The following is a 25,810-nucleotide window of genomic DNA, read 5'->3' on the forward strand; positions in this document are numbered from 1 at the left end:
AGCAGTCACTTACACTCTCCCATCCACTTGCTGGGGTCCATCATCAGTCGGGCTTTGGTGTCTTCAAGCTCCTCCATTAACACCTCGTACTTTGCCCTCAGTTCCCTCACTTGCTGTTGCCTTCTCTCCAGCATCTTCAGCTTACTGTTAAAATACAGCAGGCCCTGAGAGAAAAGGAGAGGTGTTTAATTACAGTTACTTCAAAAGTTCAGTTGACCTGAGTTGCTGAAAGTATAAAGTCAAAAAAGTTGAAACTGGCACAGCAAGTACAATCCATTAAAACCTCTTTTAAGTCTAAGAAGCCAAGTTCTGCTCTAAATAAAAAGAGAAAAAAATTGTTTCGGTTTTGTGATGTCAAAAAATGATGTTTTCTCCACTGTGGGGTGAATAATAAACATGGTAATGCAACTACCGTAATACAGCCTGTGTTGCTAATAACGAAACCTCAGTCGCCCCTAATATTAACTCACCTTGTCAACATCCTGGAATGGTTGCTGAAGACAAGATTGGGGTAAACAGATATAACAAGTTAGAATGGTCAAACAAGACAGAATATGAAGAGAATGAATAGCATATGAAAACAGCATCTTCATATACAGTAGACACACACTGTAGACACAAGCTACTGATGCACATGCACAAGACTCCAATGCTAATTTTGAAATAGTAAAAAGCAATTTCGTCATTCAGGCAGTGATGGCTGGTAGAGAAAAATCTAAGATCATTTTTTCCTAATTGAAAGTAAATCAAACCACCATGTAGCTGATTTAATATCGTCTCTCAACAAATCCCTGTCTGGCTGCGGCAAACTTGTGGGAGCAGTTAATGATCCACAGAAGAGCAGTCGGCTATAAAAAGCGATCAGGCGTCCAGTGATGAGTGCTAGCGCTGAGCTGATTTGGGCTGGCGTTGGGCGCCCCTGCATTCATCACACATTCTTTGAACGGTCTTCTCACATCATCTTTTTCATTTTACTCCCCCCACACATCACCATCGTCAGCGGTAAGCCGAGTCATCACTCATTTCTAAACCAATTAACCCTCGTCAGTAATTGCCTCCTGAACTCTTGACATTCCTTAGGAACGCTGCCAAAATACCAAGCTCTGGGAATCTGAACGCAGACATTTTAACTCCGGGATTTGCCACTGAGCTGACTGAAGGTCAGACGTCTGAGACATAGTATTACTGTCTTGTTCTTTAAAAGGAAACTGGGAAGAAGTGAGCTAAGACATTCCCACAATGCAAGTCAACGTGACACATCTTGAGCGTGCATGGCATCAATGTCGCACATGCAAAATATGGCTGAGGCTTAGCAGGAAGAGATTTAACGAGACCTTGACCCAGACAAAACATTATCTTAAACGAGTTCAGGCAAGCTGTACCACCATGTAAAACAAGTCAGGAGTGACCCTCTGCTCACCTCTGTGCTTTCCTCCAGACGCCGCCTCTGGAGCCGCTCCACATCATCGATCTCATACACCTTGATCTCAAAAGGCTCCTTTAGAGGCCCTGACATAGGTGGCAAGTCCACCCACTGGCCTGCTGTGGCCGCCTTCTTCCCCAGGGAAGAGGAGTCTGGCAGGGGTGCCGGGATGAGCCGTCTTCGCTGGAAGCCTACAAAGTAATGCGTATAGTCAGAAAGGCACAAGTTGCATTGGTGACACACAATAGTTGTATTTGCTGGGATTTATGAGTAAATATGTATGAGTTTCACTCTGAGATATAAAGGGATGAGAGGCCTTACAGAGGCTGGCAGAGTTGTGGTGATTGCATATTTATGAGGGTTTCAGGGTTAGCTATTCTGTACATACACAGCCCAATAATTCAAAAGGTTGGTTTTCACATGAATTCAAATGGTTATACATATATATATATATATATATATATATATATACACACACACACAGGGCTACAAAAGACTGAACCAGGTCACTGCTGTTCGTGTTCAATTCATCTTATTTGATTTTCACACAGTTCGAAGTAGTCTTGTTTGAAACATTCATTATCATTTCCCCATATATGTATGAATAATGTATACTGCTGATTCAGGAGGAGAGAAAATCCAATGAAACACCAATCCGTGGATGTAATGAGAATGGATTCATAAGTTAGAGCCGCTATAAGGCTAATTTCCTTTGAGAGGGCATTCATTTCTGGATGCTATTTCAATATGTGGATCTTCACGGGCAAGCACCATTCGATACATCTCACATGCAGTACACTGATATTATCAGTATAATGTGTTTCTCACCATTTGCTCTCTTCTTGGGATACTTGGAGCTCCTTGTTCTGCCTGAAGATGACATGCCGCTCTCGCTCATGGAGTCGTGGGCAGAGGAAGCACTGCCTGTGGCTTCGCTGTCACGGATCATGCTTTCATATCCGCTGCTGCCACCACTGTGGTAGAACAGAGCTGTGCGGCCCATAGCTGGGGGCAGCTCGCCGCTCAACACACTACTGTTGTCACTGCCATGGCCGCTGCTGTAGCGTTGAGGCCGCCTGGGTGCTGTAATCTTGCTGTACGGAGAGGGCAGCATGGCTATGGGGGTTTTGTCATCACTCACATTCACACCGCTGTCATTCCCGCTGTCTGAATCTCCTGAACCTCTCAGGTGTTTGCCTGATAGGTTGCCTGTCGCCAGTTCGCTCACACGGCTGTTGGCAGCCCTCATGGCCTGCTTCGTGCCCATGATGGTTCCTCTCACAGGCTTACTGCTGACAGCAGCAGTGGTTCGAGGAGCTGATGTCCGTCCTGATGGCGGGAGGTTGGCATTGGTATTTCTGGTCACGGGGGTGGCCAAAGATTTGGTGGAGGAGCTTAGGCCCTTGGAGTTGTTGACTGAGAGTGAGCGTGCCTTACTACCATTGACTGCTCCTAATGCTCTGGGATTTACAGAGGCTTTTACTTGACCAAGTTTGCCAATACTGCCTCCACTTGGGGATGATGGGCAGGTAGCTATAGGAGAGCTGGATGAATTAGGAATACCAAATCTCGGAATGGTCCTGCTGGATTTGCTACTGCCGCTTCCCAGACTTGTCCCACTATTCTCCCTACTAAGCGCGGGTCTGGAACCCAATAAGGACAGGCTTTCACACCTTTCCAGGGACATTTGACTTCCATAATGCTGCCCAGCCTCTCCTCTCGGCCCTCTGGCCTTCAGGCTGGAGGTAACTTTGGCTGTGTTGAGGCTAGAGGTTTTGAAACTGGTAGAGTCCGCTCTGTGGCGTACCTCAAGCTCATCCTCTGATACAGCTGCCCTTGCCCCAAAGGCCCTTCCTGCTTCCCCATATGCTGACTTTAAGGCACTTTGGGGCAGCAGGATCTTAGTCTTGTGGTCAAGACTGGACTTTCGCACTGGAGGAGGGGGAGGTGAAGTGCAACCTGGTTTAGGGAGATTGCTCGTTTTCTGTGAGTTAGCCTTGTTGTTTTTCCCCAGGGAGGAGTATTTAAGGCTTGTGGTAGATGCAGTAATATTTTGGGTTCCCTTGTAGTCTGTGGAGGAATGGATGACGGGCACTGTTCCCAGGGTGGTGGCACCTCGTCTCAGCTGAGGCATTTTGCTGGGTGGATTCTTACTGGCTGACTTCTCACAGCCATCGACCACCCTCTGGGATGAGGTAGACCCCTGCACCTTGGGTGGGCGAGGTACACTGTTGCTGTTGTTGGATGTTTTGCTGGAGGGGATGCCACTGGGGGGATTTCGGAGAAATTTGCTGGTGCTGCTTGAGTCGGAAAACTGAGGCTCTGTGTGGTTGTCAACACGCTGCCAAGGATCCTCCTTCTTAGCCTCTTGCCTTGGTGGCTCTCTACTGCTGCTGCTGCTACTACTATGAGAGATGGATGAGGTAGGTTTTATCTTCCTGGGAAGACTGGAGTGGACAATGGAGGGGCCCTGTGGAAGTTGAGAGGAGCTAAGTGAGTGAGCTTTAGTTATTTTGGATGTCAATCTGAGGGAGCCTTTTGCTGATTCCGGAGATGCGGGGCACTTTGTCAAGGATAGTTTGCTTGACGCAGCACTATCACTGTCTAATTCCGAAAAACTAAATCCACTGTCATTTAAGGAGTTCTTGGCATCTCTTGGAGAGGACACACAGTGGAACATATCCAGGGAGTCAAAGTAAAAGGCAGCCTCTGGTCCCATGTGTTTGGCTTGTGGAAGGAAAACGTCTGTGGAATGAGCCCCTTCACTCTCCAAGGTGCAGACACTAACCTCACTCAGCCAAGAGCTGATAGATGAACCCCTACTATCTATACACTCCGTTGCTCCTTCCTGGAGGGGTGTGACCACTGCGATGTTCACCTCTGATCCTCCCACAGCCGATGTGTAGGCGTCAAATTCATCATTGATGCTACTGATGATGCTGACAGGTCGGGAACCAGAGGCCAGGGCCTGAAGGGAGCAGTCACTGTTAAAGCTGATAATGCTGGATGGCCGACCATTATCTACAAAACCGCCAAAAGACAGCTCCTCCACCACAGTGAACACCAGCTCATCCTCTCCATTCAGCTCCACAGGCTGCTGCAAGGTCACAGTGGCTCTAAGGATGTCCCGATCCAGACATCTTTCCCTCAAGGTAGATCGCACCTGGCACACCTCCACCGGAGCTCTGAGCAGAGGGGAAGTGTAAGGATCCCTCCTTTTCACAGCCTGGTGGCTCATTCCTACAGGAGGCATTCTGGTGCTGGATCTTTCTTCATTGCCAGTATTTTCCTTGCTGGAGTCTCTCTGCTGGGAAGGAGGTGGGGCTGGCTTGGGCAAAGCTTTCTTGTTGAAGTACACCTTCTCCCTCACCACAGGCTCAGAATTAGGCCCTGGGGCAGTTGCTACTTTGTTAGGGCTAACTCTGCTTTCTGAAACCAAGGCTTTCTCACCATCAGCGCTGGTTCTGTCTGATGGTATACATTGCGTATTGGCATCGTCCAGTTTAGATTTAGTGGTGGGACTGCAAGTCGGTTGTGTGGAAACAGATTTAGGGGATTCCTTGGGTGAGATGCCCTCTTGGGTGTCGGAAATATTTGCAACAGTCTTTGGTGAAATGGAGCCTTGGCTCTCCTTAGATATGTCGGTCTTGGGGCTAGCCTGGCCTTGCTTGCCCTCTCCAACAAAGGCAGTGGGTTCTTCACTGCCATCTATACACTCCAGCCTCTCCTGCAGCTCAGCAAATGTGTTGCATTTAAAGAAGTGGTCTTTGTCCAGAGGGCCCTCTTTTGCAGATTTCTTTCTGTTCAGGGAGGGGATGATTGGAACAAAGGCAGGTGGGCCTTCATTGTCACTAAGCTCCCTGTCCGAGATTGCAGTTCCCCCAGGGCCCACATAAATGACAGTGTCACAAGACTGTTCACTACTGGATGAGTAGTCTGGGTCACTGAGCATGGAGGGCAGATCTGGGTCCAGAGCTACCGTCCGAGGGTGGAACGGCCTGAGGTGGGGCGGCCGGCGGATCCTCCCTTCCTCACAGGAACTTTCCCCTCCAGATGAACTGGATGCATACTGAAAAGCAGAGTTAAAGCAGAAAAGATAGTCTTTGGGGGTTTAAAAATGATCTCATTAGGGTGATGACAGTAATGTGATTCTATCTTACAATATTAATGTAACAATGTAGCAAAACCATTTTAATCCTTATAATTCCGAGTAGATTCATTTCTTAACAATTTCATAGTGAAATCAATCGTAGGGCAAATATTAATTCCTATGACATTACCAGTCGATATTTATCTAAAGGTTAAAAGTGCACATCAATAGTCGCACAGAAATTAATGTCAATAATACAAATTGCTGTATGTGGACTGCATTATAATCATGCCTGTGACCAATACCAAATAAATACATGCTGTCATTCCACCTAATTATCTGGAGCATATATTTCTCTAATCCGAGGGAATGCATTACACACGTCCTTGAGCAGTGGTATTGATTACATGATTATGCGTTGAGGAGCCCGAGAAAAACTAGCTCTGAGTTACTGCACTAATAATCTTTCATTTGCAGAAGCATTCACACATTCATTTGCTTAATAGCTCCAAAATTACAGGAGGAAGAAAGATTTAGGGATGTGAGTCGTGGCATGAAATATGATGAATGCAATCAAAGTTCCACATGCACATTAGGAATGTAATTGCTGTAATAGCAACACTTAAATATAACGTTAAAATGAACAATTACTCTGCATTTATAAACAATGAACAACATTAAATGGAACACAGTTGATGCAGGAGTATTCATTTAAGTTGCTAAATACCTTCTTGTAAGAATATAGCACTGGATATTAATTTACTACTTATTTGTTTAATCATATTCATAAACCATACACAAACCATAAGTAGTTTGTCAGTGTACCTTAGATTTCTTCTTCCTCATGCGATGGATGCGGGATGCCAGTTGGATCGTGGTGAGTGAGTCAGCGTAGTTGGCGGGGGAATCGGAGATGTGGGCGATCATGGTGGTTCTACAGTTGATGTTGCCGAGGGACTCCCTCAACAACATTGTCAGTTTGCTGTCCCTACATGGTGCATTTACATTGTTGTTAGCAAACGGCAAGGTAATATTTAAAACGGACAATAAAAGGAAGCTGACATGATTCCAGGAAGAGACATTTTGAATTCTCTGAGCTGACAATTACTTCTGTGACGAGTCATTAATCTTTTCATACCTGTGTAACTATAATATAATCTTGTGCAACACTAGTGAAAGCTATTATACGAGGCTAACTAAACAAAATAACACAGCAAACTTGTAAGCCTGACGACACATGCAGCAACCTGCCTGAAATACTACTTATAGACACAACTTCACAGAAGCTAAAACACAGTAAAAAAAAAAGACAGTAAAACTAATGGTGGTTTTCTTACCTGTAAGGTACATGTTTTGCTCCATTTGCCAAAGCCATGATGACATTTCCCAGTGCATTTAGAGACAGACACAAGCCTCCCCCTCCGTCTCTGCTTTTACTCAAGACCTTTTCACAGCTCCCCAGGTCGATGAGGTGCAGCCTGCTCCGTCCGCCTGACACTGTGCCAACGACAGAAGAAGAACCAGGTGAGCACAGCCCAGACACTCCCTCTCTGAAGTCACTTCCTCATGCACTGTGTCATGATGACAGGAGCGGCACAGCTCAGCCCAGACAAGACGGTTGTTTGTTCGAACTGTATGATTTATTTATGAGTAAGATTCCCACACTGAAGTAATCCAAATTGCAGCCTGACTGGTAAACGTCCACCAGATGTGTAACTAATGGTAACAAGGAGGCACGAATACATTCTCCTTCTCCTGATTTAAAATACAGCAAGAGGGAATTGGCTGTCATTGTAAAACTCACAGGGCTACACATTGTTATGTGGGTGACTGATGTAATTGCTACTGTAGCAGCAACACATTAAACTCCTGTCAGCAAGGCTTCAAAACTTCACTCACTCTTGATCAAAGCATAATACATGCATACAAACACATTTCTGTCTTGCAGAGACCAAAAACAATTCATTCACAAACACAGCAAATAAGGGACTTGTCTGATGTTCCATTCACACGTATACTTTTCTGCAATCTAGCTCACCAAATAAAACACCTTATGATTATTCAGTGTGAAAAGGAGGTCACCTTTCAATCGCTATAATTAGAGGAGGATATGTTCGAATAAATAATACTGCTCTTGAACTCATTTGCAACACACATGCTAGAAGATTTGTGCATTGAAAATTGGAAATTGAACAATGACCATATAAGTGTACTGCATAAATGCGAGGTGGCAACTTGTTGGAACACTGCTAGAGATGTAGATCAAGTAATCTAGCGGTACTGACTTCCTCCCTTGCCGCTCTTCTCCATGCGGTACTGGTAAATGTGCAGCGTGAACAGCATGTGGGAGTTGCGGCGCTCCTCCTCCTCCACGTTGGGTCTGCTGGTGCTGCGCGCGGCGATGGCAGCATCCAGGAAGAGGGCAGCTTTCTCAGCCGTCGGGGCACGTAGCTCACTCTGATTCTGGAGCTGTGGGGGGAGGAAGAGACAGAGAACAGGGTTAGGGTGAGCAAAGGAGACCACATAGGGCTTGAGAACGAGGACAGATGTGAAAAGGATACTGGAGGAGAGAAGGAAGAGAGAGAGAGAGGAGAGCCAGTTAATTGGACCCCGGAACGCATTTCTTGCCCATTAGATTGAGTCTCGGGGGCGATTAAAACAGCAGATATGCACACAGAGGGAGGAGGATTAGGAGAGGTAATGGTGGAGCAGGATGCAGGGGGCACTTCCCTCACCATGGATGTGATGATGGTTGCGGTGAGATACAGTAAGAGAGGAGGGGAAAGAGAAAAGAAGAGAGAGAGAGAGGAGGCAGGGGGCATCATGAAGGGAGCCCACACGTGGCTGTTGAGAAAAAGAGCAAGACGCAGCTTCACAGAACTGCACAGCCTTTGAAGTCAGAGTCCATACAGCGCCCCAAAAAACAACATCTGACAGCAACACCTGTGAATGCCTTCAAACCTACAGTCTTCCACCATCCCCCAATAGCACTTCTATTGTGCTGAAGAGGGCTAGCGCTAACACACGGGTAATAGATGCTGATGGATGCTGACAGGAGAGTCAATACAAAGGTAAGAAGAAAGCCATCAATAACACAGATGGAGACAAAAGCAAGGATTTGAGAGGCGGGTAGAATAGAGCGAGGCGGACTGGGAAGTCCTGAGAGATATAAAACACACGCATACACACACATAGAAGAAAAAGTTGAAAAATGTTGGGAGAGGAAGAGGTAGATCATAGACAGGAAAAGATCAATACTCAGGCAGACTAAGACTGTATAACCCACAGAGAGAATGAAAGGATCATTGCACAAAGACAGAGTGGAGAGGTTGAATGCCTCTCACCTGAGTGCCACAGATGGGATCCTCTCTCAGATGGATGCCTGGGGACTGCCCCTCCTGCAGGCTTCCGGTGGACACCTCAGACAGCAAGTCCTTCAGCTCCTCATCTTTCCCAAAGATTTCCACCGCAGACACCCGGACAGAGAAGCGTGTGCCCGTCTTCTCTTTGCGCTCATTGATGAGCTTGAACAGCCAGGAAATGGCACAAGGCACAATGCCTAGGCTCTGAGTGGAGCTGTCTTTGCCAATCATGGTGTATGTCTTGCCTGGGGACATGTGAAAGAGAGAATATTGCCTTGTGTCTGAAAGCCAGCTACACTCACTATTTGCTCAAACTAAAATGACTTCTTTCATCGAGCTGTCTGGAGTGGGCCGAAAGTTGTCGAACAAATAGACACCAACATTGGATATTTTCTGAGGGTTACTGTGTTCAACAACTGTGGATGAAAAAAATGAATAATAGCTGATGTGAGGCTTATGTCCAGGAGGTAATATCCAGTAAATAAAAAATAAAAAACTCTAATCCAAGGACCCATTCCAAAAGCAGTAATTCTGTGGAGAATTATACCTGGTGGAAACAGCAGCACGCGGAGAGCAAGCCCTTCAGCCTAAGAGCCCAGGCCAATTACTAAGATTTTAATTACAGACTGAGCCCCGAAGCCTGGATGCAGCACTTTTCCCCTCACCCCCCTCCACAGACTCACTAACCATCCTTTCCTCCACTCTCCAATTCCTTGACTCACCCCAGTGCACCACTAAGCCAATTGTGGACATCAAGTGCCGCTAACAAAGAGCAATGAGAATTTTCTTCACCTAACAAAGGCTCTTGTCTAATCTCTTGCCAGTGGAGGAGCTTACCGAGCTTGACTTGGCCGAAGCAGAAGATGCAGCCGTCTGCACCGTTCACCACAGACTGGATGACCTCGGCTACCGTCCCTGAGCACACCTCAGCCTGTGGAAAAACACACAGAGAGACAAGCCCCCTCACAGTCAATTCAGCCACATCTAAGAAATACTCTCACACAGGCACACAACAATGAATCCAAAACAATATACTATAAACTAAACAATTATTTGGCATTAGTTATACCAAAATCACATTATTGGTTTCAGTATTTTTCATCACTCAAGAGTATGTGTGTGTGTGTGTGTGTGTGTGTGTGTGTGTGTGTGTGTGTGTGTGTGTGTGTGTGTGTGTGTGTGCTAATGCTTGTGTGTGCTGCAACGCGTGGCTCATTTTTGCAATCTGTTTCAGCATGGGTCCTCTGGGGCAAGGCTCCTGCAGCAGAGGCCCCTTCCCATACATCACACTGCAAACAAGGCCTCTAACAGCAGAACAGCTTGCTGTTACTGTTAGCCACCAGCAGTGCTGTCCCAGCGGCACAATCTAGCAGCTTGGCCTCAGCTCTGCAACAGCAATATTTAGGCTTTAGCAGCAACTTACTTAGGAAAATACTTGCTCCCATTAGGTGGTTTGATAGAAGATCTAAGTCTCTCTTCGCTACAGAGACACAATACTCTCTCATCTGCTCTCTTAGCTGTTTAGAGTTTACTGCACCACGGGGAGATGCATAAAGTACTGGACCGACGGATTCTTTAGGTAGAAATAAAGATCCAATCATTCCATTAAAAGACTATGGTGTAAGACTAAGCTGCGGAGAGAGCAAAACTGGTCTGCTCCCAAGTCAGTATATAGTAAACATGTATCTGACCTTTGTCTTTGATCTCAGTGGGTATGCCTGCTGTGGGCTGCAGAGGGCTGAGGTTACATATAGCTGTTCTATGAAAGGAGAGGTTAGATATAACTGTGGTGGATTCAAATCATTCCCCAGAGGGCTTAAAAGGCCCAGCTGTTAGGCCCACACTGGTAAGAATGCCCTCTGACCCAAGACAGGCATTTTTTCTCTAAGCCGTTGGCCACACCCTGCCAGCATGAAGACATCCATTTGTCCTTGAGAGGCTCAATTCCCACACAACACCTTAAAAAAAACCACATACGTCGTAGACACACACACAAACACACATGTAGTACACAACCCCTGCCAGCCCTTACTTGTGAGGCATCCTGGGTAAAAACAGCATCGAAGGCGAATATCTTTGGGACGGCCACCGTGGCGGATCTCCTGTGTCCTGAACTGGAGTGTGGGCTGGATGCTGGGTCGTAGAGCGTCAGCTGCTTTTTCCTGCTGTCCACCTTCAAGAAGGACTGTGACTCTGAGGAGTCTGCAGTCTCCAGAGACGGACAGATACGCATCATCACTTTCACCTAAACCACAGAGTGAGACAGATAAGCAAAAAAAGAAAGAGGAAACAAAAGTGTGGATTAGAAAGTCAAAACTCAGCAGAGAGAAGAATGCATTTTCTGGAGGAGAAATGTATAATAGGAATTCTGAATATAGGTTTTAGGCAGGGCCAGATCATGGTGCCATGGGACCCTATAACAGCAGGGGCCTAGTGCTGTGTGCACTGAGGGCCCTGGACTTCCCCTACGCAGCGTGCACGGCACGAGGCTTGGTGGCACTGGCCCCTCCTGCCCAGTCCATAAGCACGCACGGTTATAGGTAACCAAACAGAGCCTGGCTCAGCATTGTGCATTGACATCACATCCACTATGTCAGAGTTGATGGACATCGACAGTTGCCATGGAAACACTCAAGTCTCACATTGACTGGTGAACCTGATGGGTCAACACATTGCCTAATGGTGTCAGTGAAAGGCAGCAAGGAGCGTATTGAAAGTCACAGCAGAAAGTGGTGGAAATGAATGCGCGTGAAGCGCCACGCTGGGGGATTATCCCTCTAGCGGGATTGTTTTTTCTGGACAAGGAGCTGCTCACCAGCATGGGAGTGCGGGAGCATATGGCCCCCCTCCCTCGTATTCCACCTACTCACTCTTCCTCCTTCTCCTCTCCCTCCCCTCTGTTGCCTGGAAAATGGCACATCCACATTAAGAGCCTCAAAAGCTACCCTGTTACATTCTGGGGCTTGACATTCATAACGTGACCTTACAGTCTTAACGCATTCCACAGGTCACAGTACGGCTCACCATGCCCGCATGTTACGCTAAAAAGGATGCCGGCTTATATCTGAAAGTGTTCGGGCACCGCTCTGACAAGCCCACTCGTGTCTAACGTCATTGCCATGGTTACAGAAGTGAGGTCATTCTGCCAGTTGAGTGTAGTGGTACACCTCTTACTAACAATAGAATTTAAATTTCACCATTTCCTGCCTCTACCACGCTGTACTGTGTGTGTGTGGTCTGTGCGGGTGTGGTCGTGCTTGTGCATGTCAGACTGTTTGACACCTCCTTTTACAATCCCCTTCTTTTGTAATTCTATAATCTGATGGTCAGAAATACCCCTCTGCTATATCTCCAAAGTCACGGCAGAAATATATCTGTGACTGACGGGAGACATAAACGGCTCTTGGGATATGAATAGCAGTTTTTGGAGTCCCTGTCAGCCCCCCTGAGTGTTTAGTGTTACGCCTGGTATAATAGCAGTATAGCTGTACAGTTTCTATATCCTACACGTATATGTGATAGGGAACTCAATCCTGAGCCATTTCAAAGCTTCTTGAAAAAGTACCCATGATGCCTCTCAAGCATTGAAATAAAAACCTTGGAATAAAGCTAGCTCTCCCTTCCCTTTTTGACAGAGGACTGTTTCACTCAGTCTGGGACTCTCCATCTTCTTCACGCCTACACAAAAGGCCCATTCTTCCCACGACTAGAATATAAATATTGCTACAGACTCAGGCTCCAGCATTCTGAAACAATGTCACTGGAAATCCCTTTCTTTCAATGAGTGAATTCATCTTGCATTCTGCAGGCCAAGTGCAAACTGCCTTTGTACTCCGCAGGGGGCTGTTATCGTGACTGACATGTGCATATGTTGAGTAAATTACATTTGCTATGACATTTAAACTGGGCTTCCACACATGACTGCTGAGTCTCTGTCTACAAGACAGAGGCTACCGGGCGAGCTAATGTCTCCGTTTTATTTATGTTGGCAGGGATCAGATACTGGAGGCCACAGAGGATTGGCTACAGTATTTTCACACCCCGGACTCCGTGCTAATGGCCCTGTTTCCCTGTCCCTTGATCCCCCACAAAATCCATTAGTGTGGTTTGGCATTCCTCCACCCACTCAACTGTCTATGCCTGAAAGAACTGTGTCTAGGTCAAAAGTGGAAAAGTGGAAGTGACCCACATACGGTTGATGGAAAGAAGACATTCACCTAAATCTTAGGTTGAATATGAAACAGACGCAGGCATAATCAAAAACATGTAGGCTACTGAAAATGTTACTGAAACTGTGATTCAACAAGCAAAGGAGAGACAGAGACAAATAATCAAAGCACTTTGATGCGTTTGCTTTACAATAAGAAAACCTGAAAATCTGGCCTGACAGGCTTGGAACAATGTCATAAATCTTGATTTCCCCTTTAAAAGCAGCCCCTTTAGCTGCACAGATGTATAGTATACCTCAGGTCTGGGCTTGAGGAGGCTTGTTAATAACAGTTTTTTTTATGAAGTCCTTGTGTCAATGGGAGATTTACAATATGTGGCAAAATCTCAACCGTCTGGATACCTGGCAACAGAAGCGAGCACTTCCTATCCAGGTGGGATCTAATCTTGTTAGGGGACTTCTTCTGCTTCAGAAATACAGGACGACCAGCTCAGACAAACAATACCCGATAAACCACAAAGGAAGAGCCATGTGTTTATACAGCTTTGTTTAATGACTGTCCTATTGCTGCCAGCCTGACTTTCATCAGCGCACACTGTACCTAACATGGAATTAGAAATCCTGCTGTTCAACGTGACCGCAGATTTGTGGATTATAGTTTTGCTGTCTTTCTGTATTCAGACGGAGGAACGCTGGTCTCACAAACTGCATGAATTCATGACATTCCAGGAGGCTTATCTGACTACATCTGCATGGACTGGACCAGACGGCACGCTGCCTGTGGACCAGTGTGTCGCCACCCTGCATTCCCCCCTTCAAATGGGGGTCTGTGTGTGTCTGTATGTTTGTGTGTGTGTGTGTGTGTGTGTGTGTGTGGCATTCAGCTTTGAGCACACTGATACAGGTCTGTCCTCACCTTTCCCATCCCTGGGTTCTCTTTCACTTTGGACACGGCTCGGAGCAGGCATGGCGGGGCAGGGGGCGGCGAGACCTGCAAGATGCCACTGAAGTTGGTGGGGTAAATGGAGGGCTCCTGTGGGTGGAGCAGTGAGGGCTGGTGCTTCTTCCGCTTAGAGGACAGATTCAGCTTCTGAGCGGCCCTGGAAAACAACAACAACAAAAAAACGCCTTGAGGTTGAAGCTAAACTTAAAACACCATTCCATACAGTTCGTTCATAAGCAAATCATTATTTTCTCATGTAATATTTTGTTCCAGTGTGGTACCCAGCCAAGAGCTTTTGTAAGGGTGCTGCAAAGCCTTTAGAAATCCCCCGCTGAAACTGTAACATAAAAGGTCAACCAGCTCCTTTTAGTTTCCCTAAAGAAAACAAAGTCAGCAGGAGAGCTACGCAGTGCCACCACTCCCGACCATTCCCAACTCGAACTGCTTTTTCTTCCAACTCCCACCTCAAACTCCCCTACCAAGAAAAATAATGCTTCAACTAGAGCACGTAGAGTGCTCTTATACCTCGATTTTTGCAACAGAAACTGCAAATCCATTAAGATGAATGATTACCAGGCAACACTCTTTGCCTGTAAGGGATCAAACATAGGCTGTCATAGCAGGAAGGCATGGTATACCCATGCCTTCATCTTGATCAAACACAAAACAATTGTTATAGACATGACAGGCGAAGACTACTGACACACTGCCCTCTGGGATACAGTCATGTCTATCTCTGTTACTAAAGCTGAGCAATTATCAGAGAGTGTTCACCCATCATTGAAGTCAATGCTGGAGCATGTACTGTTGGGAGTTTTGATCATTTAAATTAGACAATAACACCAGCAGTTGAGAGGCAGGTTGGTAAACCCAACCGTCTCCTTTCCTTGAGCAGTTCTGCTGTGCTGGCATCTAACACAACCCTCTTCTGCAACTGAATCCAGCTTTTTGACAGTCCTCTAATTAAAATCCACTGTCATCCTGTCCTCTCCAAAAGGCAGTGCTAACGAGATATGTATTAGTCACAGGGCCAACTGAGTCCGGCACACACTTCTGATTAAACTCCTGTACCTCAAAGGACAGCGCCAATATCTCTGCACCGCCTGCAGGAAACCAGGCCAGACTTAGAGTGGTTCCAGGCATGGCATCGCCCTGGATCAACTAACACCATTCCTCTGCTGGAAATTCAAGGTCAGGGAGGAAAGTAATACTCCAAGGAAATTCAAATGCACTCAAATGGTTTTCACTCGGGCAGTCGGATTTCAGGGCAATGCAGGGAAGACAAAGACGCCGTTGTCGACGTGAAGGTATGACTGGCACAGGGAATGAAAAACAATTTGGAGTGTGAGATTAAAAGATGAGAAATCTGCAGAGCAAGGGATTTTAGGAGAAGTAGAAGAAGCAGAGCATGTGAAAGAGCAGAAAAGGGCAGAACCGTGTGTGTCCTGGTGAGCAGCAGTCTCCTAATGGGCCAGCCAGAGCTCATTAGTCCTGCTCTGGGCTCCTCCGGACAGGACTGGGTGGGCTGCTGCCAAAAACACAAACCCCCTTCCCTTACCTTTTCCTGCGTCCCGGAATGACAACAGGCCCCCCTCGTGTCCTCCTCAACCCTCCCCTCTCTACTGTACGCCCCCTGCAGCGACAGCCCAAGAGCACAATCAGGGAACACACTGCCGGCTGATGGAATAATTATTGCATCCAAGAGGGCTACAGGAGAAGGCTCTCCCCAGGGAGCTGCCTATGTGTGATAGCATGCGAGACGGATCGTGTGACTGAAGAAAAAAAAAGAAAGGGAGATGGAATGGATGAACGTGAGATGGAGAGAAAGGGGAAACTACACCAGGGTACACGTGGCTGTGTGAGACTGTGTGTGTGTGTGTGTGTGTGCATTTATGAGAGGTATCCAAAACACATTCATTCAAGATAAATGTACCCCGTCTCTCCGTCTCTGTCTCTCACTCGGTCTCTCTCACCTCATTCTGTCTCTTCTCTCTTGCAGCGAAGAGATAAATCAAGCATCACGAGTCACCACGAAGGGGAAAAAAAAAGAGGCTACTATCCTGTACTGATTTATAATTGCCTTGACCAGTTAGGAGCGCTCACAACCCAAAGCTGAGCTGGTAACCTTGAGGTTTATTTCATGCTGCACAATGACGACCAGTGCACGTGTTCTTCAATGGAAGGTGAGAAAGAAAGAAAAAAGGAGGATATTGCTGGATTTTTTTTCACCACAACCAAAAGTACAAAGGGAAATTAATTGCTTGTCACTTTCTCTCTCCGTCTCTCCCTCCCTCCTTCTCTCTTCCTTCTCGCTGGCTTGCCCAACTACATGATCAGTCAATGGAAAATAGGCGGTGAGGACAGGCTCCCATTTCTTCACCCCACAACAGCTTGTCCACCTGTTCATTCCCAATCTCCATGCTAATGAAGCCGTTTCCCCACACAAGTTAGTCTAAAGGAGAAACTGTGCCACAGATATCAGGTAGCGTTCAGTTCGTACACAATATTCAAACACTGCATATGCTCTGCTGAGTGCTATACATATAACAGACTGAACCACAGGTTTGTTTGAACATGCACCAGTAAAAGAAAAAAAAAGAAAATGCTGCAATGGTGTACTTACAGCTCTTTCCAATCCATTATCTGGTTTATGCCTATAGTCAAAAAACAGACAACTGATAGAGTTCAACTTTGCGGTCCATATCTGTGTTGTCACTGTTCTCCATTACTTGCACATTTGACACGCCGGCACAGTGGCCCGAGAACAGAACGAGGCGGGGCTGCTCACTAGTTGGGGCACAGGGGTCCTCTTTGCTCCGATCGCAATCATCGAGGTTCCACTTGATTTCACAGCGGTTTGTAAGAAGCTGTGGGGGCCGAGGGAGAACCAGGAGGAGGAGGCGTGGGCGTCATAGTAACTAAACGGAACAAGCGCCAGGTGGGGGAGAGCGGAGGTCGGCAGACAGGATGAGTACCCTGCAGGAGGTTCACAGTGAGCAGTGCAGGTAGTCCAGAGAGCTTTGTAGGAGGAGGTAAGGAGAAGGTCAGGATGAGGAGGAGCACAGGCCTCTGTTCGTACGGCGCTAAAGAACCTCAAACTCTTTCCATGCCTCTTCCACCAGGAAAAAGTTCAGCGTCAGTTCAGAGCTGCAAAAACCCAGCAAAAGCTTGCTGTCCAACTTTCCACTCCCTCTTTCACATCCAATTCTGCATTCATCCCACAGGCTGCATGGTTGTCTCTCATTTAGTAAATCCACTGTGCTGCGTCTGCTGTGAGTGGCTGCAGGTCCTGATGCCCAGGTCCTTCCCAGAGTCTCTGCTGCTTCCAGGCAAGAGGAGGGGCAGAGAATAAGCACGCTTGGCTGAGCTGGGAGATTTCCTTGGGTGGCTGAGAATGAGGAGAATTCCTACTCCTGTTCCGCCTCTCAGTCCTTCTCCTGCTATCGGAGAAATGCTGGCAGCTGTCCTGCCGTGTCTCTCTCTCTCTCCCTGCTTCTCTCTCTCTCTCACACACACACACACTCCCTCCTCTTTCCCTGCCGCCCTCCTCTCTCACACACACACACACACACACACACACACTCACTCCTCTTTCCCTGCCGCCCTCCTCTCTCGCTCTCTCTTTCTTTCCTCAGCCCAGCCCCTTTTCCCTCCGATTGCCAGACGAGGTGTCAGCGCTCGATTGCTGGCTGCTCGCGGCGCAATTTGTGAGTATTCTCTTTCTCTCTCTACCCGCGCACACACACACACTCTGTCTCACACAAGCCCCAACACACACACACGTATGCCCCCCACCACACGTCACATGAATACTTAATGCATACAGGAGCCTTCTCTTCTTTTAGGGTCCCACACTTCAAACAGATTTGGTTAGTATGCCTACAGTGCATGCATGAGCACGAGTGGGTACGTGTGATTGTGCGGCTAGTGAGTGTACACTTTGCACATTTGTATATATTTTGTTTGCCTTTGTTGAGGGATGGAATTAGCCAGATGAATGAGAGTGTTATTAATCACAAGGAGTGGCACACAGATAAGGAAGGATATACTTAAGAGTAGAAAGATGGATTGCCTGAATGAGCGATGCTCTGATTCAATTGGAAAGCTGAGAGATTAAAAAAAGAGTGAGCACAAGGGAGAGAGGGGGAGAGGACAAACAATGAACAGATGACATCTTAGAAAGACAGATTTATGCTGGCTAGTGAGAGAGAGAGAGAGAGTGCAGTCAGTCAATGGTCAAGGGTAAAAAGGGGAATGAAAGCATGCGAGTGGGCGAGCGCCGGGGTGAGAGTACCCTGTATTCCCTCGGCTGCCAATTTGCCAGTAAGCCCTCTCAGCCCCCGACCAGCCAGCCTTGTTTGAAAGGCTGCTGCTTTGGCTGCAGAGTGCCTACTACAACATATCGGCAGACAGAGTGGGTGTGAGACTTGCCAGATGAAAGTAAATTCAAAAACAAACCCACAGCAAGCGCTCTCTGCCTCTCGCCCTCTGACACAGTGCCCCTCGTATGAACTCTGCCGGTTTTAAATTTGGGGGGCAAAAGAAGAAAGCAGAAAAATAAAACCCACCGCAGCCTACCTATTTAGAGAGCACAGTATACTGTAGTAATGAAGCTGTTTGATATATCACATAACCTTTATCTCACTCCTTGCCACGGCACGCTTACCTCAGATTTTCTGCAGTGTGTCCAAATTAATTTGCCTGAGGTGGGCTTATTTTAAAGAGCAAGAACCGTCTCCTGAAGCTTTGCCACGTGCTACTTTTACACTGAATCCCTTTGAGCTATGACCAGCGACTGTCGATGAGTACGGGACAATACTAATGTGGACATTGGTCACCCTGACAGTGCAACCAGTCATTATTCTCACGCTCATTACTGCCCTTATTGTGATTTCAAGTGTTATATATCAAAGGGACGTAATGATATGGAGCAGCCACAGTTGGAGTTGTCCTGATAGCCTTTCAGCTCCATCACTGTCTCCTTCTGAACAGACCTCAGGGACAGATAATGATTGTAATATATATATATATATATAGACGAGCCAAAGCAAGACAGATGTTAAATCAAGGGTCGTTTGGAATAAAAGGTCTCCTGGTTCCTTTGTTCAAGAAAGGACATTTAGATTCCATCCTTACCTATAAAGGGATTGACAGTGAGGGAGGAGGAGAGGAGGTCAATGACCGGAGAACAGGCAGAGTTTGCCCGCTGCTTCAGAAGCTTCACTTTGGCCAGCTGTCAATAATCACTCCAGCCCTCTTTTCAAGCCCTGTCAAATTAACAAGAGAAATTCCTCTTCCCCAGAGAATCATTAGCTGGCGCATCCATTTGCTTGTTTGTGCACATTTGTCTCTGTTCTCCAGGCCGGCTGTACACCTCTTTAGGTTGCTCCTTTTTTGTGGCTAATTATCATGTTTGCCACATTTACTATCCTTGACATTTTCTTTCTGTGATTCTCCTTTATTTACCCTCTGCAGACAAGATAAGGCTACTCTGACCATTCATGCAGGGATCAGATCAGTGGGTCCGATATCAGACTGCGTTACCTCCTACCTTCCCACAGTGAATCTGCTTCACACTGCTGCTGATTAGCAGGTCGGCATAGCTCTTCATGAATGGAGGTGGGAATACTGGGCTCCAGCCAGCCTCAACACCATGCAATGCTAATGACTACAGCACAATGAGTCAGGCTGGCACGCTGCTGGAGACATTCAGAATGGATCGGTAGTGGAGGCATTTGTGAGATGTTTAGACCGGATGCTGCATGAAGCCATGTTGTTGAGTGCTGGAGACACTGCCAAGTTCAAAATGCCATATCAGCAGATGGTCATGATTGAGTGGGCTGGATGTGTGTTGGTCTATCAGGTGAGGCGCTTTATGTTTTTGAGTCATATAATAATCAATGGGAAACCTCCCCAGAGCTAAAATCAGTACACACTGTCTTATTGATGGGCTGCCCTTGACACGATCAAACAGCCCTGTGCCCCAAAGGTGTGTAGGGGGGGGATAACATAAATCTACCACCTGAGCTGTTAAAAGAAATCCAGACTTAGTTCAGTTAAATTAAGAGCACCAGACTAATGATCAGCCTCCACAGTGCAGAAACACATTTCCGCGTGATTCGCTAAATTTGGTTTGGATTAGCATCTCTGTGCTGGCCTCTCTGGCTGCGGTCCCAGGTTCACCCGCAGCCTGACCAAGCCGCAGCTTAGCTTCAGTGGTGATTAAGCGCCTATGACATCAGCCTGTGAACACACACGGATTCATGTGGCGCACAGACTAGGGGAGATGATGTCATACTCTGCCAGCCAGCACTGGCAGCGAGAAGGCCCACCCAAGACAAGATTCCTTGCTTCCTCACCATAAAGCACGTTTTCTTCGAGTCATTGTAGCTGTGTCTAAATGTAAAGACAGTTTGCTGTGAGTGTCACTATCCACCAGATTTATGGCCATTCATGTATAAATATATGCATTACCCTCAACACTAAAAGCACTGGGGGTCACATAGGGTGGACTCTGAAAATAACCAAGAGATATGCGGATTCTGGTTACCTGAGACCGCATTAGGCACATGGGGACAATAGCAAAGGCACAGGCTGTTGAATGTATGACAAGGCTGATCCGAGCCTCCTGTGTGGCGCTGGGGTTTAGTCTGGTAATGAGCCTGTCTCCTCTCTAAAGTCCCCCTACAATCAACGTGCTATAAACATACATTTTTCTCACTTTGTCTCCTTTATCCTAAATCACTCAAAACAAAAAAATGCCTGAGGCTAAAAAAAATCCTGAATATAGTAATTGATCTTGGAATGTGGTTCAACAAATGTTAATTGTTGCAAAGATTTGCAATTTTATTTCACAGAAGCTGCAAAAAAAAAAATGTTTTTTAAAAAAAAGCTCCCACCTGGAGATACAGAAACAGACATTCCCCGTCCATGCAGTGTTGTTATCTTATCATTCAGATTATAATCAACCAAAACCCAGATCTTTCCAGTCAGTTTGAAAAATGTGTTTTCTCTCTCCTTCAGCAGCCCAAGATAAATCAAAATGGAAGAGAGAATCAACAGGCTTATCTGTAGTCAGTAGAATCTTATCAATCCAAAGCTCTGAAGCTTTCAACTGACTGCCAGCCCATTTCCTGTCTGTTTTAATAGCGGTCTGAAGGCAGAGCGCCTCTCGCCTGTGTCGGTTTACACAACAACAGTTTGCAAGAAGTGGCCAAACACCTCCAGGCTCAGATTTATACTCTTCCTATAAATCCTCAGAAATAGATAAACTGATCCCCGCTAAGCCAAACAGCTATGAATGTGATGTCCATTTATATCTGAATATTGGCACCATCCGAACACATTGGACCAAGGCCTTTTAGAAAATCTCTTTGTTCCAACAAGGTGTTCAACAAGCCTTTGTCCCTGCACAGTGTCTGGCCTTGGACACAGAATACCAAATGGGGCATCATTTGTGTGCTGACAGCCCAAGGCTGCACGCACGTCTTCACTGAACCAATCCCCGGCCAATTAGGTAAGGCCAAATGCATTCATGTAACATCTGTGAGTACACGGTGTTGTCATAGAAAAGAAAATATTCCCCACAAAAATCGATGTTGCCTCGTGCAACTGGCTTGTCATACTCATGTTCCAATGCAGATTCAAAGAGCACTTCTGTCAGAGCAAGAGAGAAACACGCAGCTTCGCGTAAATAAAATCCTAAATTCTACCTGGGATTTGTAAACCCGTTCTGTCACGGTCTCCTCAGAACTCTTTTGAAACGGTCTGTGGACTGAGGTGGAAAACGAGGGATTAGGGCGTCCTCCGGAGAATTGCTTGAATAACGGGGGATCATTTGAAAAAACAGGGGAAGAAAGAACGGGAGTGCAAGTGAGAAGAAAGCGGTGCGGAGGCGAGGAAAAAATAACAAATTAGAGATCACTGAGATGGAATAGGGGAAGGAATCTCAAAAAACAGCCAGGAAGAGGAAGGAGGAAGCGAGACAGAAAGAAAGAGGCAGGGAGAGAGGGAGCAGCACAGAAGGGTGTGCAGCCAAGTCCTCTCTTCGATCAGTGGGCCTGGCTCTGTGCCAGTGAGGCTCTGTCCATGAGGAGGTAAATCATTTTCTGCCTGAAAAGGAAACAGGAAAAATGATCGTTGGGGCTATGCCACAGCCAGCTTGGAATTGCTTTATTCCCAAAGATGGGAATCCCTAGTCGGCCAAAACTAAATGGAACAGTTGGCGCCAAAAAGTGAAAGAACTCATCAATATTCAAGAAAGCCTGGTTTGGTCTGACAGTGTAGCTGAGTAAGCAACAGTGGATTTAGGCACTGGCTCGTATCAACACAGAGCTAAAAGAATCTTCGTCAATCATTTTGCTCTGAATTAGTGTTGAAATATCAAAGGAACTATGTAAAGCAGTCTTATCATCTGTGCCCTTGGACATCAGATCAAGAACAGGAGGCCCATGCCAACAGATTTCCAAAGGACTTGTGCAAACACGGTGCTCTGTGTCTGTGCCAAGGTTAAACCCCCCAATGATGGAGGAGGGAATATTGTTGGTGCAGTGGCGCTCTGCAGGAGTGTGTGTCAAACCCTTCTTGTGGAAACACCGACATCCGGTGTTTTTTCTGTTTAATGCTTTGCCTATAAAGCTCTGCGTTTCCAGACACCCTACGCAGTCACGCACCCACCAATCCCCACAATCCCCACACAGAAAAGGCTGCAAAGCTTTCTTACCAAGTTAGGGGCTTAAGGGAGGCTTAAGACAAGCGAAGGTTGGACATTTAAGAGTAAATGTCGGGAGCTATGATTCTATTTACAGTTCATTTTATTGTTCTTTCTGGAATTCAAGCTTGCATCTTGCTAATATGACTTTAACTAGCTCGAACATTAGGCCATGGAGAGGTGAACAAAGCACATGGCATTAGCTTTGCAGGACCCATTTGTCAGTCAATGAGATAAAGGGGCCAATTTAAGACCCCTAGAGGAAAGAATAGGAGATACCTGCAGTGAGAGTCACGAGGTCCTCGAAGGAAAATCTTTAGCAATTGACCCCAACTTGTTTGCAAGAGGCTTCCAGAAAACTGCAGCCTCGGATGCGAGCGGGGAAAGAGCACAGCAATTACGTCAAAATTGGTTCAGGCAGCAAAAAATAAAAGTCTTGGAAGAAAAATTCACTTTTCAGCTGATGGGTGACAGATGATAATGAAGACATGTTCTTCCCTGCTCTGCAGACTGCAGCCTCCCCACCCCTGGCACTGCTGACAAAGATTAACAGCTGCTTTCATCTCTTCCAGTGGATTTTCGCTCTGTTCCTCAGACACCGCTCCAGGTATTCTGCTATGCGTCTCTCGAAGGCTGCAATAACTGGAATAAGTTCACACTCTCAATACAAATGTTGAACTCCGATTCACCCACCATCCCTCCCACGTCTTGCCTTAAAAACCTCAGGAAGGCTGTTTCTGCACTGCAGAGAAGAACTCTTGGCATTGAGTCATCGCTGACTGAGTGACGTTCCCCGTCTGCCGTCCTGCACAGCACACAGTGGAGACGGATATTTGGTATACAAGAGACAAATGAGGACTATTAGTAACATGAAATGCCCCCCTGATCAAATATAATGTCCTCTTAGATTAATACACAACACCATATCCAAATTGAGAATAACTTAGGAGAATGATGAGTGTGGGAGAGACAGACAGAGAGAAAGAAAGCCAGCTCCCCTCCTCTTCTTCATTAATCACTTTCTGCCTCGGTAAGACACCTAGCGATTATTTATTTGCACTTCTCCACACAGAGGCTATCACAACAAACAGGCCCGCAGGCTGCTGAGAACATTTGGGAGTGATTAATCAGTGGGCCGTTCGGAGAGACAGAACGCAGGGGGAGGGGAGTTCTAACACGTGTTTCTTAATCTTTCATCTATATTCAAGTCAATGGGCAACCTAACAAAAACTAGAGGGCGTCAAAGTCAGGTGAAATGAGCTGCGCGGTCACAGAGATGACCACGATAGCAGCTCGGGGAATAGACGATGAAGTGACATGTCGTAAGATAGAAGGAAGACACAATTATTTGGATCAATAAACGCATCACAGATGTATATAGAACAGGGGAATACTAATCTAACTGCATGAGGAAATGTGTCCCTGAGAGCGGCCGCTAAGACGTTAGTGACTACAACCGCATTATTCAAGTTAAGCAGTTTATCCTGTATCACACACTCATAAAGTCAACCACAGACATAACGCACAGCAACACTCACTGGGCCACACGGCGTATGGGGATAATGGGATTTCTAGCACACTGCAGCTGGCTCTCTCGTGCTGGGTCGTGAACCGATTACAGGCTATAATCCTCTCCATTTAAGATGTTGTGCATGGGGAAGGCAGGAGCAGAAACACAGAGGAGATCAATCATCCTTGCTACTTTAAGTTCGATACAGTATGGTTTCGCACGTGTCAGAAAAGAAAAGGGTTGAGGGCATAATATCCTACATAATAACTCTTAATCTTTACTAATTCACAAGTCAGAAGCGCAATGTGGTTCAAATATAATGGGGAATGTGCACTAGAAGCACTATTATGCTCCCCCGGTGTCTTAAAATGGATCATTATGTATTTATTGCACCAGTCAACAGTTAAGTCAAAGGTTACTTTTATACAGATAATAAACTCAACAATACACAGTATGTTTCATTAGCCTCATCAGTGCTATAACTCCTTTTTTAATTCCCCACAATTGTCATTTGGCTTGCAAAGCCCCAGCAGCTGAGCTACCTCTTGATGGAGTTAAAAAAAACAGAAAGAAGGCGGTGTGATGATGCTGAAAGGTTTTAGCAATTTTAGCTGATGAGCAAAACGCTAAACCACCTGTCCTGACAATGGCCTTATCCTCAGCGGTAATATGATCTCCGTCCTTAAAAGCTGGGCCCTTCCCATCGACAAACAGAAAGTTTATATGCGTGTCTGAAAATATTAAGCATGCTGTTTGGGGAAATCAACCTACAACCAGTGATTAGGCAGCTATTAGTTCTTCATGTTGAATAGAAGGCCATGGTGACGCTGAGCACTGAGGAGCAGTGATGCTTGAGAAGCCCCACCAGGAGCCATCTTTGTTTCCCTGGATTGTGGGACATAAAGGCAGCTCATGGGAGCAGAGGCCACAGGCTCTATTCTGCATCTGCACACAATGGGTCATAAAATTCCTCAACGCGTATTCCCTGCCACCAGCTATTGCAATTCCCTCTCTCTTATTCCACAACACTCTCACACTGTGTCTCAACCACAATGCACATGTGACTCAGTTGTAATGGCAAAGAAAATAGACCCCATTTGCATGACACCTTTCACTGAGGGACACTAAAGAGGTTTAGATGGCATCCCTCTGCCCCCACAGGCCCGATGCGTAATATCCATTAGCGGGATGGGGGCTAGAGAATTGAGCAGAGTCGAGCGGGATAACCAAACACTAATGTGCTGATCATGGAGCCCTGTGGGCAACTATCAGAGCCGTTATCCAGTCGGGGAATGCCCGACGTGGGAAGGCAAACAGAGCAGGAAATAGATTAATGCTGAGGGCGTGACTTCTCTTGCCCACGTTCAACTAGTCGCACACAACCTAGCCTTTCTGATCATCCTCGCAGACATACTGAGAGACAAAGGCAGCGCTATGTTAGGTGACAAGCCTACAGGACAGAGGTCTGTGCTTCACATCCTCTCATTTCTCTCCTCATGAAAGGAATCTGTCAGGAGTGGATGGCAGTGCTTTCCCCTCTCCCCTACAGGGCTTAGTACCAGTGGACCCAGGGTGAATGCACAGGCTTGAGTCAGCGCTTCATC

The 25,810-nt window shown here is 46.5% G+C and overlaps 1 protein-coding gene across 1 annotated transcript in view; it reads right to left on the reverse strand.

Annotated features, from left to right (window-relative positions):
- kif26ab (kinesin family member 26Ab) overlaps nucleotides 1–25,810 on the reverse strand; it is a 38,847-nt gene that overhangs the window by 2,144 nt on the left and 10,893 nt on the right. Inside the window, exons 3-13 of the mRNA XM_079174936.1 lie at nucleotides 13,960–14,143; nucleotides 10,908–11,120; nucleotides 9,713–9,806; nucleotides 8,858–9,120; nucleotides 7,799–7,982; nucleotides 6,851–7,010; nucleotides 6,339–6,501; nucleotides 2,252–5,492; nucleotides 1,421–1,614; nucleotides 471–494; nucleotides 14–164 (exon numbers count right to left, since the gene is read on the reverse strand). Of these exons, the coding sequence (XP_079031062.1) occupies nucleotides 14–164; nucleotides 471–494; nucleotides 1,421–1,614; nucleotides 2,252–5,492; nucleotides 6,339–6,501; nucleotides 6,851–7,010; nucleotides 7,799–7,982; nucleotides 8,858–9,120; nucleotides 9,713–9,806; nucleotides 10,908–11,120; nucleotides 13,960–14,143 (4,871 nt within the window). The remainder of the gene's footprint in view (nucleotides 1–13; nucleotides 165–470; nucleotides 495–1,420; nucleotides 1,615–2,251; nucleotides 5,493–6,338; nucleotides 6,502–6,850; nucleotides 7,011–7,798; nucleotides 7,983–8,857; nucleotides 9,121–9,712; nucleotides 9,807–10,907; nucleotides 11,121–13,959; nucleotides 14,144–25,810) is intronic.

This window comes from Pholis gunnellus, assembly GCF_910591455.1.
Source record: "Pholis gunnellus genome assembly, chromosome: 15".
NCBI classification, from domain to species: Eukaryota; Metazoa; Chordata; class Actinopteri; order Perciformes; family Pholidae; genus Pholis; species Pholis gunnellus.